The sequence below is a fragment of the Pimephales promelas genome, chromosome 8 (assembly GCF_988280905.1).
Source record: "Pimephales promelas chromosome 8, fPimPro1.hap1.1, whole genome shotgun sequence".
Classification (NCBI taxonomy): domain Eukaryota; kingdom Metazoa; phylum Chordata; class Actinopteri; order Cypriniformes; family Leuciscidae; genus Pimephales; species Pimephales promelas.
The window spans coordinates 3,083,971-3,097,326 of record NC_142776.1 but is presented as its reverse complement, the minus strand read 5'-3'; the positions used below and the strand labels follow the sequence as shown (position 1 = coordinate 3,097,326).

The following is a 13,356-nucleotide window of genomic DNA, read 5'->3' as shown; positions in this document are numbered from 1 at the left end:
GTGGATATGACGTCATTGACTGGTGACTCCTCACCCCTGCTCACACGCCCCGTTTCCTTGGTTAAAAATCGCTATTTTTTCACGATTTACAAATAGTTTGAAACATTTGGGATATTGTAGGTAATCAACTAAGCAAAATATATAACATTGGCCTAGTGGTTTTTGGATATTTTACTGCAAAAATCCTGCATATTGTACCTTTAAATCGACTCAAAATGATTTTGATTAGTTGTGCAGCCCTCCTATACGTACACTTTTATGCTTGTAGGTCTAGTTGAGGACTTGTTGAGAATGGGTCGACCCGTCACACGAGTGCAAGGAGCCGCCTGGTCATCATGGGAAACGTGGTCTGCATGTTCCAAAGAGTGTTCCAAAGGCTTTCGCACACGCAAGCGCTCCTGTGCCACTCCTGATGGGAAGAGCACACCGTTCGCCTGCAGCGGGACGCCCGTCGAGTATCAGGACTGCAACTCTCAGCCATGCCCAGGTCAGAGTTTCCTCATGTCCTGTTATTAAAGGGTACTTATACCATGGTCTGGGTGAATACTCGATTCTGATTGGCTGCAGGGTGTCCGTTAAAAAGTGATAGAGGACACCTAGTAAAGTAGTTCTGGTGAAACTGCCTGTTTACCATTCGAAATGAATAAATAAATGCGCTGCCTACAACGGCTGTGAGTAACCATAGCAACAGGCAGTCACATGCTCTATCATCTAACGTTAGATATTATAGCCTAATACAACAATGAGCGACTTCGTGCTATTTCTTTTAACATTTATGGAGAATATGGCAACTTTGACGACTGGTATGCTGCTGAAGAAAGAAAAAATGTAAATAAAACGGAGAAAATTACACCGCTGCTGCTCTGCTCCATTGAACTCTATTGGTAACGACGTAACTTGCGACCATAGTTGGATAACGATGCTTTCGGGAAACGCACCCCTGAATGAGACCCTGCGGGAGTTTTACGCAGCTGTCCAGACAACCAAGGCAGGAGAAGGCTGAACGTTACAGCGTTTCAAGCCTAAGGAGCCTGAGGCAAATTACCCTCTCTTTGATCTGATTAATTTATTGCCCTCTAGCCTATAACGTTAAGCGCAAATCGCTGGAGATCAGAGCTAATTGTTTTCTTATTGTTGTTTGATTAATTGTTTTATGTGTAATAAAAAAAAAACTATGCCTACCTTTGTGTTTCATGAAAAAAAAATGCCTTTGTGAACCTGAAGGGATACGAGCTAAGCGGACTATATCTCCGGTTGCTAAATAAACAGTCAGGCAGGCAAGGCAAGTTATTATTTGTAAAAACTAGATTTAGCCTAATTAAAATATAAACTAATGTTTTACTTGGCAAGTGACCATGGTATAAGCGGGTTAATGCCCTCCGAGGTGTCCATTGTCAGGTTTTAATGGACTTCGGCGGAGGCAACCGTCCTCCGCTGCGCGTCGGCCGGTTTACGCCTCGCCGTCGTCCATTAAAACCTGACAATGGACACCTCGTCGGGCATTAACCCTTACATAATACACACAGTTTCTCATGTTATTCTTGAGGACCTATAGAGTAGTATTGCATCCTTCATATCTCCAAAGAGTCTTTAGTTTTATCAGATTTGTAAAAGACAAATATGCTGTACTGATTCTCCCCAAAAACAGCCGAATCCTGAAGGAGTGTTTTTGGTACAGAAATACCGTCATACTTCCAACTATTTTTTTAAAAACTTTGGCCATGTTTAGCATATGAATTCAACTCTTTAACAGTGTAAATAAGTCAGAATGCATGAAATAGCTTTAGACATCCCCTTTAAGTAAGGGACTGTAGCCCTCAAACCGTATTCACTTAATAGCCCTTAATCCTGTAAATGTGGGCACAGAGGACTCAGGTGTGATCCTAATTTTTATTTATTATAAATGTTATTATATCACTGTCTTCGATAAAGTTTTGTCTATCCATTTATGGTGTTTTTTTTTTAATTTTGGGGGTATTTTTTAATTTATTTACTTCAAAAAGTACCATATTTTCTATGTAAATTATGCTTATTTTTATGTTTTATTTTTTAAATATTTTTTAACTACATTAAAATATCCTTCCAATAAGTTCTTAGAGCTAAAACCTAAAGATGAAGTGACTTTGCTGTCACCTGGTGTCTTATTTTGGCTTATTTTAGAATGCTCTAAATTACAGTTTTTCCCATTCATTTCTATGGGTGCCCATTTTTGACCCAAATACAAGATTAAGAGGTTTTTTTTTCACGCACTTAACATTGTAGAATTGAGTCAAAAGAAATTGTGTGTGTTCATGAGGCAAACGTAGGAAAAGTAGCCAAGTCTTGTACCGCTCAGATCAAAGGAAGTATTTTTTAAAAAAATAAATCAAAACTCTTTTGCCCACATTTGTCCAGAATACAGTTTTAGGGTTAAAAGTCTTGGTCCAAGGAGTAGTGTGATAACGGGTGTTGTTTTTCAGTGAAGGGGGCGTGGTCATGCTGGTCTTCCTGGTCCCAGTGCTCTTCTTCCTGTGACGGCGGTCACTACCAGCGCTCTCGTACCTGCTCTAACCCCACGCCTGCTTATTCTGGAGAGATCTGCATCGGCCTGCACACGGAGGAAGCTCTCTGTAACACACACGAGTGTGAAGGTGAGAAAACAACAACACCGATTACTCTTAAAGTCCCCCTGTAGTCAATAATTGTAATCCTTAAAACTCATCTTTGATCACCAAAATTACATATTCAAATGTTTTTTCCTTAAAATATTTCTCAATGCCTTTTTTTTCAAAGAAAAAAACATTCTTCGTTCCTTAAAATAGCTTGAATGTAACTCGACACACCTGCCTCAGTACATGCTGTTCTATGAATATGCAAATGAGCCCCACCTCCACTCACAGCTCAGAGATCCACTCGTTGATCTGATTGGTTACAAGATCGTGTCTGGCATCAGAAACACCTGCAATTTCAAACCGTTTTTTTGAGACTGTCTTTGGATCAGTTTTAAGGAGAAAACACTCAGCAATGCTGTCGACTTATGAATTTGCACATGGTTTGTCTTAAAGCATATTAAAACACCAGATATATCAACACTATCTCACGCCCAATTCGTACGAATTCGACGAATGATTAAAAAGTGCTCGTACCTCACTCTCGTGCTCGTGTCTAAAGTGCTCTAAACCCACGTGATGGTTAGGTTTAGGGGCGGGGTAAGGGGTAGGTCATTCGTACGAATTCATACGAATTGGCCAAATTCGTAAAATATGTACGATTTAGCAAAATCGTACTAATTCGCACGAGTGAGGTCGTATGAATTGTTACGAATTAGCCACTTTCTAATCATTCGTCGAATTCGTACGACTTGGTCGTGAGGTTGGACATACATATTAACAACATGAAAAACTTAATTTTCATATTTCAGTTTTAACATTTTACAGCTTCATTAATGTTTCTTTTAGTACTTTTAAGAAATAAATATATAGAAAAAAAAGAACATTTTGGCGTTTAATAAAAAAAGCTTTTGAATAAAGAGCTTCGAAAATTGTGTTATTGTTAGACTACTTCCGGATCGAGTTCCGAACGATGATCAAAAACATAGATGGAAACATGGATTGCCGGAAAATGGCAGGAAAGACTCTTTATGACTGCATTCATGATAAGTGATGAAAACACATTTGTGTTCTGTTGTTTCTCACGTGTGTCAGGTGGGTGGGGGGCGTGGTCAGAGTGGGCGGAGTGTAATGAGGAGGGGAAGCAGCTCCGCGGTCGACTATGTGAATTAAACTCCTCTTGCCAAGGAAACTCTACAGATCAGAGAACGTGTCGGCCCAATGAGAGCGCAGGTTAGTTCCTTTCCCTCTTCTCCTTAAATCCTGCCTGGCATCTCAGTTTCACATCGTTTTCTTTATTCTAGTGCTGTCAAAGGGACAGAGGAGGAACTCAAACTGTGGAGGTAAATGCAACTTAAGAAAAATCAAACAGCATTGAGGTTTTCATGTGGCTATCGACCGTGGGTAAATGTTTGTTTTTGTCTCCTGCAGGGTTTTCTCTGTTCCACTTGGTGCTGACGGGCGCATGTTGTTTTGTGGGAGCTGTGCTGCTGTCCGTCCTGGTGTACGTGTACTGTCAGAGACTCCGCAAACCTCCTCAAGAGTCCGCAGTCATTCATCCCAGCACTCCCAACCACTTACACTATAAAGAGAACAGCTGTGCGCCCAAGAACGACTTATACACACCCATGGAGTTCAAGGTATCCCATCATGCCACCGGGGTCTCTCTTTTGCAGTGGTCCTTAACTTGTGGTTTGCAATCACAACACTGATAAGCGCAAATAATAAAATGCTTTTATAATATAATCATGAATTGTTAATATAGAAAAATAAATAGGCTTAAACCATTAACCCCTTAACTGTCACGTCTTGCCATTATATTTTTAAAACAATAATATCTTAAAACAGACCTTAAGTAATATTGACAAACTTTATATCATATGAAAGCTTACAATTTCTAGTTTCCATATTTGGTTTCCATCTTCTCAAAATAAATTACACAGGAGCCGTAATTTATCAATTTGCAACAAGAATATTTCCAGACTCATAAATAGTGTTCAGACCTTTGTTTTGAAATAGCAATGAACATGAAAAATCATGAAAAAAGGTAGAAGCCTCAGTTTGTTTTCATGCCAAGAGTTCAAAAGATTGCATCCATTTAATTATTTTAGAAAAAAAGGTCTCAAAATGTTATAATAAATTCACCATTTGTGAGGTGGCAGGAAGCTATAACGCACATGCGTGTATTTTGTATGTTTCTTAGAGGTTGAATTCATATCAAAATCTGACAAACTTCCCATTCTACTTCTGAATAGGATCTCTACTTCATAAATTGTATGAAAATTGTGTAAATGATGGTTCAGATCACTCAAAACACACATGGAAATGGAGGCGCCCTTATATGGGCAGTAATGGAGGATGATTGTGCCCTAGTGAAAAAGTTTGGTACTGCGCCCAAACAAAATCTCACAGAAAGCTCATTTTTTGAGATATCAACCTAAAATTTTAAACACAACTTGTTCAGATTTTTGCCTTTGATTTTTCTGCAGTTTTAGAGTAGCCCAGGTTTTGAAAATGTATATTTTATGTAAAATATGAATAATTATTTTTTTTACATGTGCATTTCCATGAACTTTTCTGTTTCACTTTCTTAATATATTTCACTTCGACAAAAATCTGCCAAATGTCTTCTTTAAAACAAGACCAATTTTACGTCTATATACCAAAGCATTCTTGAATTACAACCATTTAAGTTCGAAATGTGCATTTCCATGTCTATTCAAAAAAAGGGGCGTGACAGTTAACAGGTTAAAGGGAAGTCCTATAATTCAAGGAACCAACATTTTGAATGTGCATATTGGTCTGTGAAGTTCATGATAATATATATATATATATTGGTGTATATTAACATAAACATATACAGTGGGGCCAAAAAGTATTTAGTCAGCCACTGATTGTGCAAGTTCTCCTAATTAGAGTAATGAGAGAGGTCTGTAATAATCCAGGAAATCACATTGTAGGATTTTTAAAGATGGTGGAAAATAAGTATTATTATATTTTTATATACACAATATATTATTGAATGTATTATTTATTTAATAATTTGAATAATAAATGTTTAAATGGAAGAAAAAGCAATGATATAAGTTATATTTTTAAATAGTAATTAAATAGTATTATATTTACTTTAGTTCAATACATAATTCTGGTCTTGTGTTGTTTGCACATGATATATTTGCTGTAAAATCAGTATCTGAAGCAGTTGAGATCCACGACTCTCCGTAATCCGTCTCGGAGGAAACGGCTCTCGCTCTATATATCCGTCTCTCATCTATCATTCTTCATTTTCCGGTTCCATCTCTTCCCTCGGAGCGTTGACATCAGAGGACCGCTGCAGCATGATGCAAAACACGCCGTGGCCTTTGAAATATTGAAGAGACTCGTCCAACATCCCTGAGCTCACTTTTTGTGTTTCCCCTCTGTTCCCCGCAGACTCTGAATAAGAACACCCTGCTTCCACCTGATGAAAGCTGCAACTTCTTCCCATCAGCCTTGCCACAGACCAACGTCTACGCCACCACGTATTACCCGTCTCCTCTGGGCAAGTACGACTTTCCTTCCATGGATGCACCCTGCAGCTACATGCACAGCTGATGCACAAAGACACACATCATGCTTTCTTAGGAGTGTGTGACCACGCTTACACACCCTTGTCCGTCCATGCAGCTACATGCATTGTAAAATGCATGGATCCACAGGAAGGTCGAGCGCATAACCTGCGTCTCAAAAGATGCAGGAACACGCAATGGATTGTTGTTCGGATAAGACGGGCCCATGTAGTTTTCTTGTAGCATTTCCTTTCCTAAATGTCATCTCAAACCGGAAGTCACGGGTTCAGTTGATCACATGCGTTGTAATAACTACAGGCTGACACTCACAAAGCATGCGCACTTCCTAAAACGCAGAGGAGCGAGAGGAATTCTGGCATCTTCGCTTTTCACGTGAAGCTCAAAACTGAATGGTGACGTACTGCTTGTGCTTTTCACAATAGAAAAAAAAACGCAAGGCAGAACTCGTTTCGAGTCGAATGGTTCCAGGCAGCTGTGACGTCTCTCGATAAGCCTGAACATCTGTTTCTCTTATTTTTTCCCTGGTTTATGTCCTTTCGGCTCCAGAACTCAAGTGGTGGATGTCAGATACTAGATGGACTCAGGATTACTGGTTGATGCGACTGGTTGACGTCACACTGGGCGAGGAGCGGTGTACGGTGCAGACTGTTATCTTCACCGTCCAATAAAAGACTTGAGCTCATGGATATATGGCCGTCCGCACACTCTTACACATCTGTTCACCAGGATCAATATGTCTGTCAGGCGCTTTTTAAAGGGAAAGTTCATCCAGATGATGACAGTTCTGCCATCCTTTACTCACCCTCATGTCACTGCAAACATTCATGGCTTTTTCCCACGGCAAGAAACATAGTCCTAACCCTATCCCTATTTCGAAACTTATCCCTGAAATCAGTGGGAAATGATGAATAGAATGAAGCATCTATCCCTCAAATCTGATTGGTTGATTGGAATGACGTTAATCCAGGAAAATGTTCCTGGAAATCATGTTCACGCTACAGGTGACTAGGGTAAAAAAATGAATTAATTAGATAATATAAATCAGAAAATACTGTAAACAGAAAAAAATCTCCTTATTTTTTGGAATGAACTGTTATATAAAACAGGTTAATGATATATTGAACAAACCCTTCTGTAAAAACCTTTGGAATATAGATATTGAGAAAACTGGTATTTATTATGAGTGAAATCTACACATGCAACTAGATGTAATGAAAAAAAAAAACACTTGAATGTGTATTTTGGAGCTAAATCTGAAGAAAAATCTCATTTGTCCAGTGCATAAAAAAACAATGTTTCTGTCAGCAGTGTCTTTGTCTTAAGTGGAAGTGGCTCTTCATGCGCAAAACACCACTGTAAAAGTGGAGATGGTCCTCACTGCAGAACATAAAATCCAAGGGGAGGAGTCGGATCCAGATCCAACTTACATATACCTAAACCTACCCAGCTCCACCCCCTGTTCCCTAACCCCACCCCTAAACCTACCCAGCTCCACCCCCTGTTCCCTAACCCCACCCCTAAACCTACCCAGGTCCAACCCCTGATCCCTAACCCCACCCCTAAACCTACCCAGCTCCACCCCCTGATCCCTAACCCCACCCCTAAACCTACCCAGCTCCAACCCCTGATCCCTAACCCCACCCCTAAACCTACCCAGCTCCACCCCCTGATCCCTAACCCCACCCCTAAACCTACCCAGCTCCACCCCCTGTTCCCTAACCCCACCCCTAAACCTACCCAGCTCCACCCCCTGATCCCTAAACCCACCCCTAAACCTACCCAGCTCCACCCCCTGATCCCTAACCCCACCCCTAAACCTACCCAGCTCCACCCCCTGATCCATAAACCCACCCCTAAACCTACCCAACTCCACCCCTGATCCATAAACCCACCCCTAAACCTACCCAGCTCCACCCCCTGTTCCCTAACCCCACCCCTAAACCTACCCAGCTCCACCCCCTGTTCCCTAACCCCACCCCTAAACCTACCCAGCTCCACCCCCTGTTCCCTAACCCCACCCCTAAACCTACCCAGCTCCACCCCCTGATCCCTAACCCACCCCTAAACCTACCCAGCTCCACCCCCTGATCCATAAACCCACCCCTAAACCTACCCAACTCCACCCCTCAGATCTGGATCCAACTGATCTCGTGTACTGCAATGAGGTGCTGTTGTAAAAGTGTCATAAAAGGAGTCTATTTGACTTGTACACTATATTCCAAGTCTTCTGGACTCAATAGATTTACATTTACTGACTGAAAAGTATTTGCTAAAAGCTCTCAAATTTCATGCATATGTATTTAAACGTGGAGCATCAAGACTGCATAAAAGAGTGGCTCACACATTCTGCCAATCCACGGAAGAAAGCAAGTTTTTAAACAACATGAGGATGGGTAAATAATGACAGAGTGTTTAATTGGTTCATTATTCTTCTCTGGAGCATGGCAGTATGAAATAGTGTTATTGAACCTATGGAATGTACATTTATAAGTATGTATATTTGTAGCTCGCATTATATATTTATACACAAAGGATGATTTTTTGTTGTTCATGGAATCGGGTATTTTTCCCCTGCTATAAGTCCACAGCGAATTTAACACGATGAAAGAAGTAACTTGTGTACGACAGCTGTTTTTCCTTCGGTCCGGCAGTGAGTGCGTTGAAATGAAAATATACGGTTTATTAAATATTTTGTTAACTATGATCTTTACTATGAGCTCAGATGAACTTTAATGGACACTCGCTGATACGCTTTCTTTCGCTGATGTTGCATGGATGATGCATTCTCTCAATCCAGAAGGTTCTCTATGCAATAAAAAAGAAAATGAATTTACAACACTTGATCACTGCCTTTATACACTGTGAACCTTTTCTATGTTTTTCTATGTTGTACATTGCAAAATAAAAATAAAAATCCATCTGGGTGTCAAAACACCACAATTGACTTTCTTCCATCCATCCATCCATCGGGTGTGAATGGTAAAGGTGAATAACTCTGGTCATTAGTGGTCGTGTAGAGTTGATTAGAGCGTCAGTGTGTGTCCTCTAGGCCGAGTCTTCACTCCAATCCCTCTGATGAATGATGTCTGCGGTTCTAGCAGTGCAGTGGGTAAGTGATGTGGCTTTTTGATGAGCTGTTTGCTGTTTGGAGGTTTTCCTCTCTAATGGGAGGGAAGAAACTATTACCCAGCAGCTGGAGAGAGTTATCAGAGCAGACCTGTTGTGGCCTCCTGATACACCACTATAGTGAAAGCTGCTCTCACACACACTCACACATGCAGCAGAGAGGAAAAACTCAGTTAAATCAAAAGTAATAAGTGTCATTGTTATGTAAAATAACCATATTTCACCAAAACGCATTAAGAAATTTGGCTTCTGAGCCTTTGACATGAAAACGAGAAGGAATACCAGCCATTTTTCAAGCAGTTATGTGGAAATCGGCTGAGATGGGTGTGTTGAGGATTGAACACAGCTGAGAAGTTTGGGAGCCACAGCATCAACTTGATATGCATGACACAAACACCATACTTCTCAAGAACATCGTGCGGGCTGAAATACTAAGAAATACTGATTATATTGCCAAAAGTATATCGATTTCTACACATGTAATGAACTCAGGCCACACACTCACTCACACACACACACACACACACACACATGCTGGTGCGAGTAAAGATATCTTATAAAAAGTCCCTGAAGGAAATGGATTCAGTTTATTCTGGGATATGTAGTTTGTGAAGTGAGTAAACAGTAGTCTAAATGTATGGTATAAATCTCCATTCAGAGCGCTTTAATAATTAGGTTAATAGACTTTTTATTACATGGCCCATCATCAGAAACACTTCTTATAGATAACATATCCACACAACCAAAGATTGTGTGGTTTTGCGTCTAATCTTCAAAAGCACAATTCAAGAGCAAGCAGAGTGGATTTAGGCACTCCTAAATGACCCGACGCTGTCATTGCTCAGTTTACTTGAATTCACCTTTAGGTTGTCCCCAATAAATTAGCATTTTAGAGAGAAGATACTTAAAAGGTAACTAAACACTAATAAACCAACTGTTTTTGGTTAATGATCTGTAAGAATGGAGCTTTTTAAATGCTGATCATTGATTCGAGTAACTTTTTTAACATTTGGGTATAAAGTGTTTGATTTCTACAATGAGAATGGTGTAAAAAAAACGTCTTAGTGCTGCCCTCTTCAGGTTGAACGGTAGCTACTGCAGTTGAATTTGACATTTCTCCAAAATGCTTCATTAAAATGGTTTGATATGAGGTGTGTATATGTATGGGATGTCCCGTATACGAATTGTCCATTAGTTTTTTCTACTTATTAGAAATGAGGTATTTATGGACCTCTGAAATCGAATAATGTGATATTTCTCCAAAATGCTTCAGTAAAATAGTTTGATACAAATATCATAGAACTAGACAAGAGTTTTAATGTCATGATTTAATATTAATGACATTTTAAATTATGTTAAATGTTATAATTCTAGATGTTTATTGTGCCTTTGAAGTGTTTTGATGCACGTGCGCGTCAAAGACAGGAGCGCGCGCGAGGCCGCGAGCGAGCAGATGGAAACAGGAAACGTCATCAACTGACAAACAGCAAAACTAGCTTCTGTCTCTCGCTGTTTTTAACTGCTTTCAGGTAACTTAAGTTAACATAATCACACATATAATACATACAAACGTTCCTGACACCTTTCTTACATGTAATTGATAAGCCTCTCTTGAATATTTACCTTATAGAAATGGTTTTGTGTCTTCGAATAGTCCGTTAGCATCTCAACAGTTTTCAGAAGAGGTAAGTTAACGTTAGCTACACTATCTGAAGCTCTTGTTTTATATAAGTTTGGGGTTTTAACCACATTTCTGTGTAGATAACAATTTTTGATAGTATTGTTTTGCTGGTCATTTGTCAATGGGTGATTGGAAGTAAGCTAATTTATTTAGCCTAAAATAATGTTCTGTACTATTAATCAGTGACGTCACTTAACGTTACAAATATTGATTAAAAATGTGATTTCACAAGGACAAAACCTCCACAATAAAAGGGGGATTTTGTTTAATCCTGATAATAATGTCATATGCATTTATTTCCTAATATATACAGTAACTGTACTGTGCAGAAGTCTTAGGCACACTTGTATTTTTGCCTCAGAAATGGTTTTAAGCCAGTTATTTATATATTTTGTTGTAGTGTCTCAGTAGGAATAGGAAATATCAGTTTACATTTCCAGACATTAATTGTAATAATCCAATGAATTTTTGAATGCACAAGGATTCTGACAACAGCCAATGCTCCACATGGAGGTCGGATCTCACCATCATCGAGTGCATCTGAAATTATATGAAGAAACAGAAAAAAACAGACTAAGACCAGAAAAACTGCGGCAAAAAGTACATGATGAAGGTGAGTTTCACAATAGCTGCCAGTATCACAAACCAAAAGACAGAACACAACACAACAGGCCTTCATCCATATGAACTATGAACTTTACTCCAGCATACTAGTACAACAAAGTTCCCTTTAAATCAGTAAAACTGTAAATGCTATTGGCTAATCGTGCCGGCGACGAGGGCCGGTGGTCTACGAAATTTCCCGGTAGATTTTTTGGTCCCACTCCGCCCCTGATTAAAGGACTTCAAATAATTCAAAAATGAAGTCTATTTTCAACTTCACCTTTCATTCTAAAATGCATCGACCCGTTTTCCATATGTAAAGGACAATCTTCAATGATCTGGCTACATCTTGAGGAAATGAAATTGACGGGTCAATATTAAGTTGTAAGAAAAGGATAATGATTTGAAGAAGTGTCCTAAAATGCTAAATTTAATTAAAAAAAATATACTGAGATCATTGCAGAGGCATAAAAACATTTTAATTGCTTCCAGAAACACACTTTGACATTACACGTGTCACATTTATTCCTTAAAGCTGTTTCTGTACATTTCACGGTGTGGGTTTTGTGTCTTGTTCCTTGTTCCTTGTTCCTTGTTCTTGTCTGTCATGTTTATCATGATTCCCTGTTTGTCATGTGGTCCGGCCATGTGTCTTGTCATTTGTTAATTGTCAGTTCATTGTTCACAGGTGTTCCTTGTCTTGTAATTAGTCAGTGTATTTAAGCCCTCTTGTTTGCCCTGTCTGTTGCTGCGTCTGAAATCTCCACTCAAAGCACTACTCCCTATACCCTCTATGTTGGGGGTAGAGAGCAGAGCACTATATAGTGAGCTCATCAGCATAATACAAACCACTTTCGGACACTACTCGATCGTCTCTTGGCACCGTTGATTACATCATCTGTCAGCTGGTGCCGAGCCGGCTCTGGGCTAAATAGATTTTTAAAAATAAATACATTACATTATATTGAGCTTATTTCTCCAAAATGTAAAAACTAAAAGTGATTTCTGGCCGTTTTTGTTATAATGCGCTACTCCACACATGATTATAACTTATTTTTACGATCAGTGCAATGCATGATGGTATTTTGGGCTTAGGTTAGTGACCATCGGTTGTACACTACTTTTCAAAATGCATTCTGGGATACATTGATTGGACTATATAGGGTATAATAATCATCACTATACATTCGGACAGCACTACAAAATGGTGAGCTCACTATATAGTCCACTATATAGTGAGTAATGGGAGATTTCGGACACAGCGGGTGTCTTTGTCTAGTATTGTATGTTTCTTGTCCAGGTTGCCTGTCGTTGTTCCTGTTCCTGTTCCATGCCTTTGTTTTGTGTTTTGATTAAATTATATTAAAGTTTGCTTTTGGGTCCTTACCTGCTTGCCCTCCAGCCATTCATTACAGAATACTAGACCATAGTGATGGGCAGATCGAGGCTTAAAGGGTCATGAAACCCCAAACCAAATTTTCTGAGATTTTAACAGAGGTATGTGTGTTGAACACCATTGAAGACAATGTTAGCATCTGTTAGATTTAATAATAAGGTTAAAATGGTTAAATTTGAGTTTTTTTCCACTTTTTTCGTCTTCCGGGTTTAAAATCTTCATCGTAGCGGGTGACGTGGCCATGCACTGCACAGTGCGTTGATGACTCATCGGTGTCTCATAATTATTAATGAGACTGCGTTTTCTTATCCAATGAGAAGACACGGCCTCTTAATTATTCATGACACCACGTGGATCTTTCCAACGACAGACATGTCAAACAAACTGTGATAT

General features: G+C 39.5%; 2 protein-coding genes across 2 annotated transcripts in view; one reads left to right on the top strand and one right to left on the bottom strand.

The window, feature by feature from the left end:
* Positions 1–9,097, top strand: part of sema5bb (sema domain, seven thrombospondin repeats (type 1 and type 1-like), transmembrane domain (TM) and short cytoplasmic domain, (semaphorin) 5Bb) — a 70,196-nt gene extending 61,099 nt beyond the window's left edge. Inside the window, exons 17-22 of the mRNA XM_089133737.1 lie at positions 269–487; positions 2,460–2,630; positions 3,684–3,821; positions 3,893–3,931; positions 4,020–4,228; positions 6,021–9,097. Of these exons, the coding sequence (XP_088989863.1) occupies positions 269–487; positions 2,460–2,630; positions 3,684–3,821; positions 3,893–3,931; positions 4,020–4,228; positions 6,021–6,182 (938 nt within the window). The 3' untranslated portion in view covers positions 6,183–9,097. The remainder of the gene's footprint in view (positions 1–268; positions 488–2,459; positions 2,631–3,683; positions 3,822–3,892; positions 3,932–4,019; positions 4,229–6,020) is intronic.
* The window catches only part of LOC148977630 (uncharacterized), a 30,185-nt gene continuing 25,704 nt past the window's right edge, over positions 8,876–13,356 (bottom strand). Inside the window, exon 8 of the mRNA XM_089134598.1 lies at positions 8,876–8,962. Coding sequence (XP_088990724.1) covers positions 8,876–8,962 — 87 coding nt within the window. The remainder of the gene's footprint in view (positions 8,963–13,356) is intronic.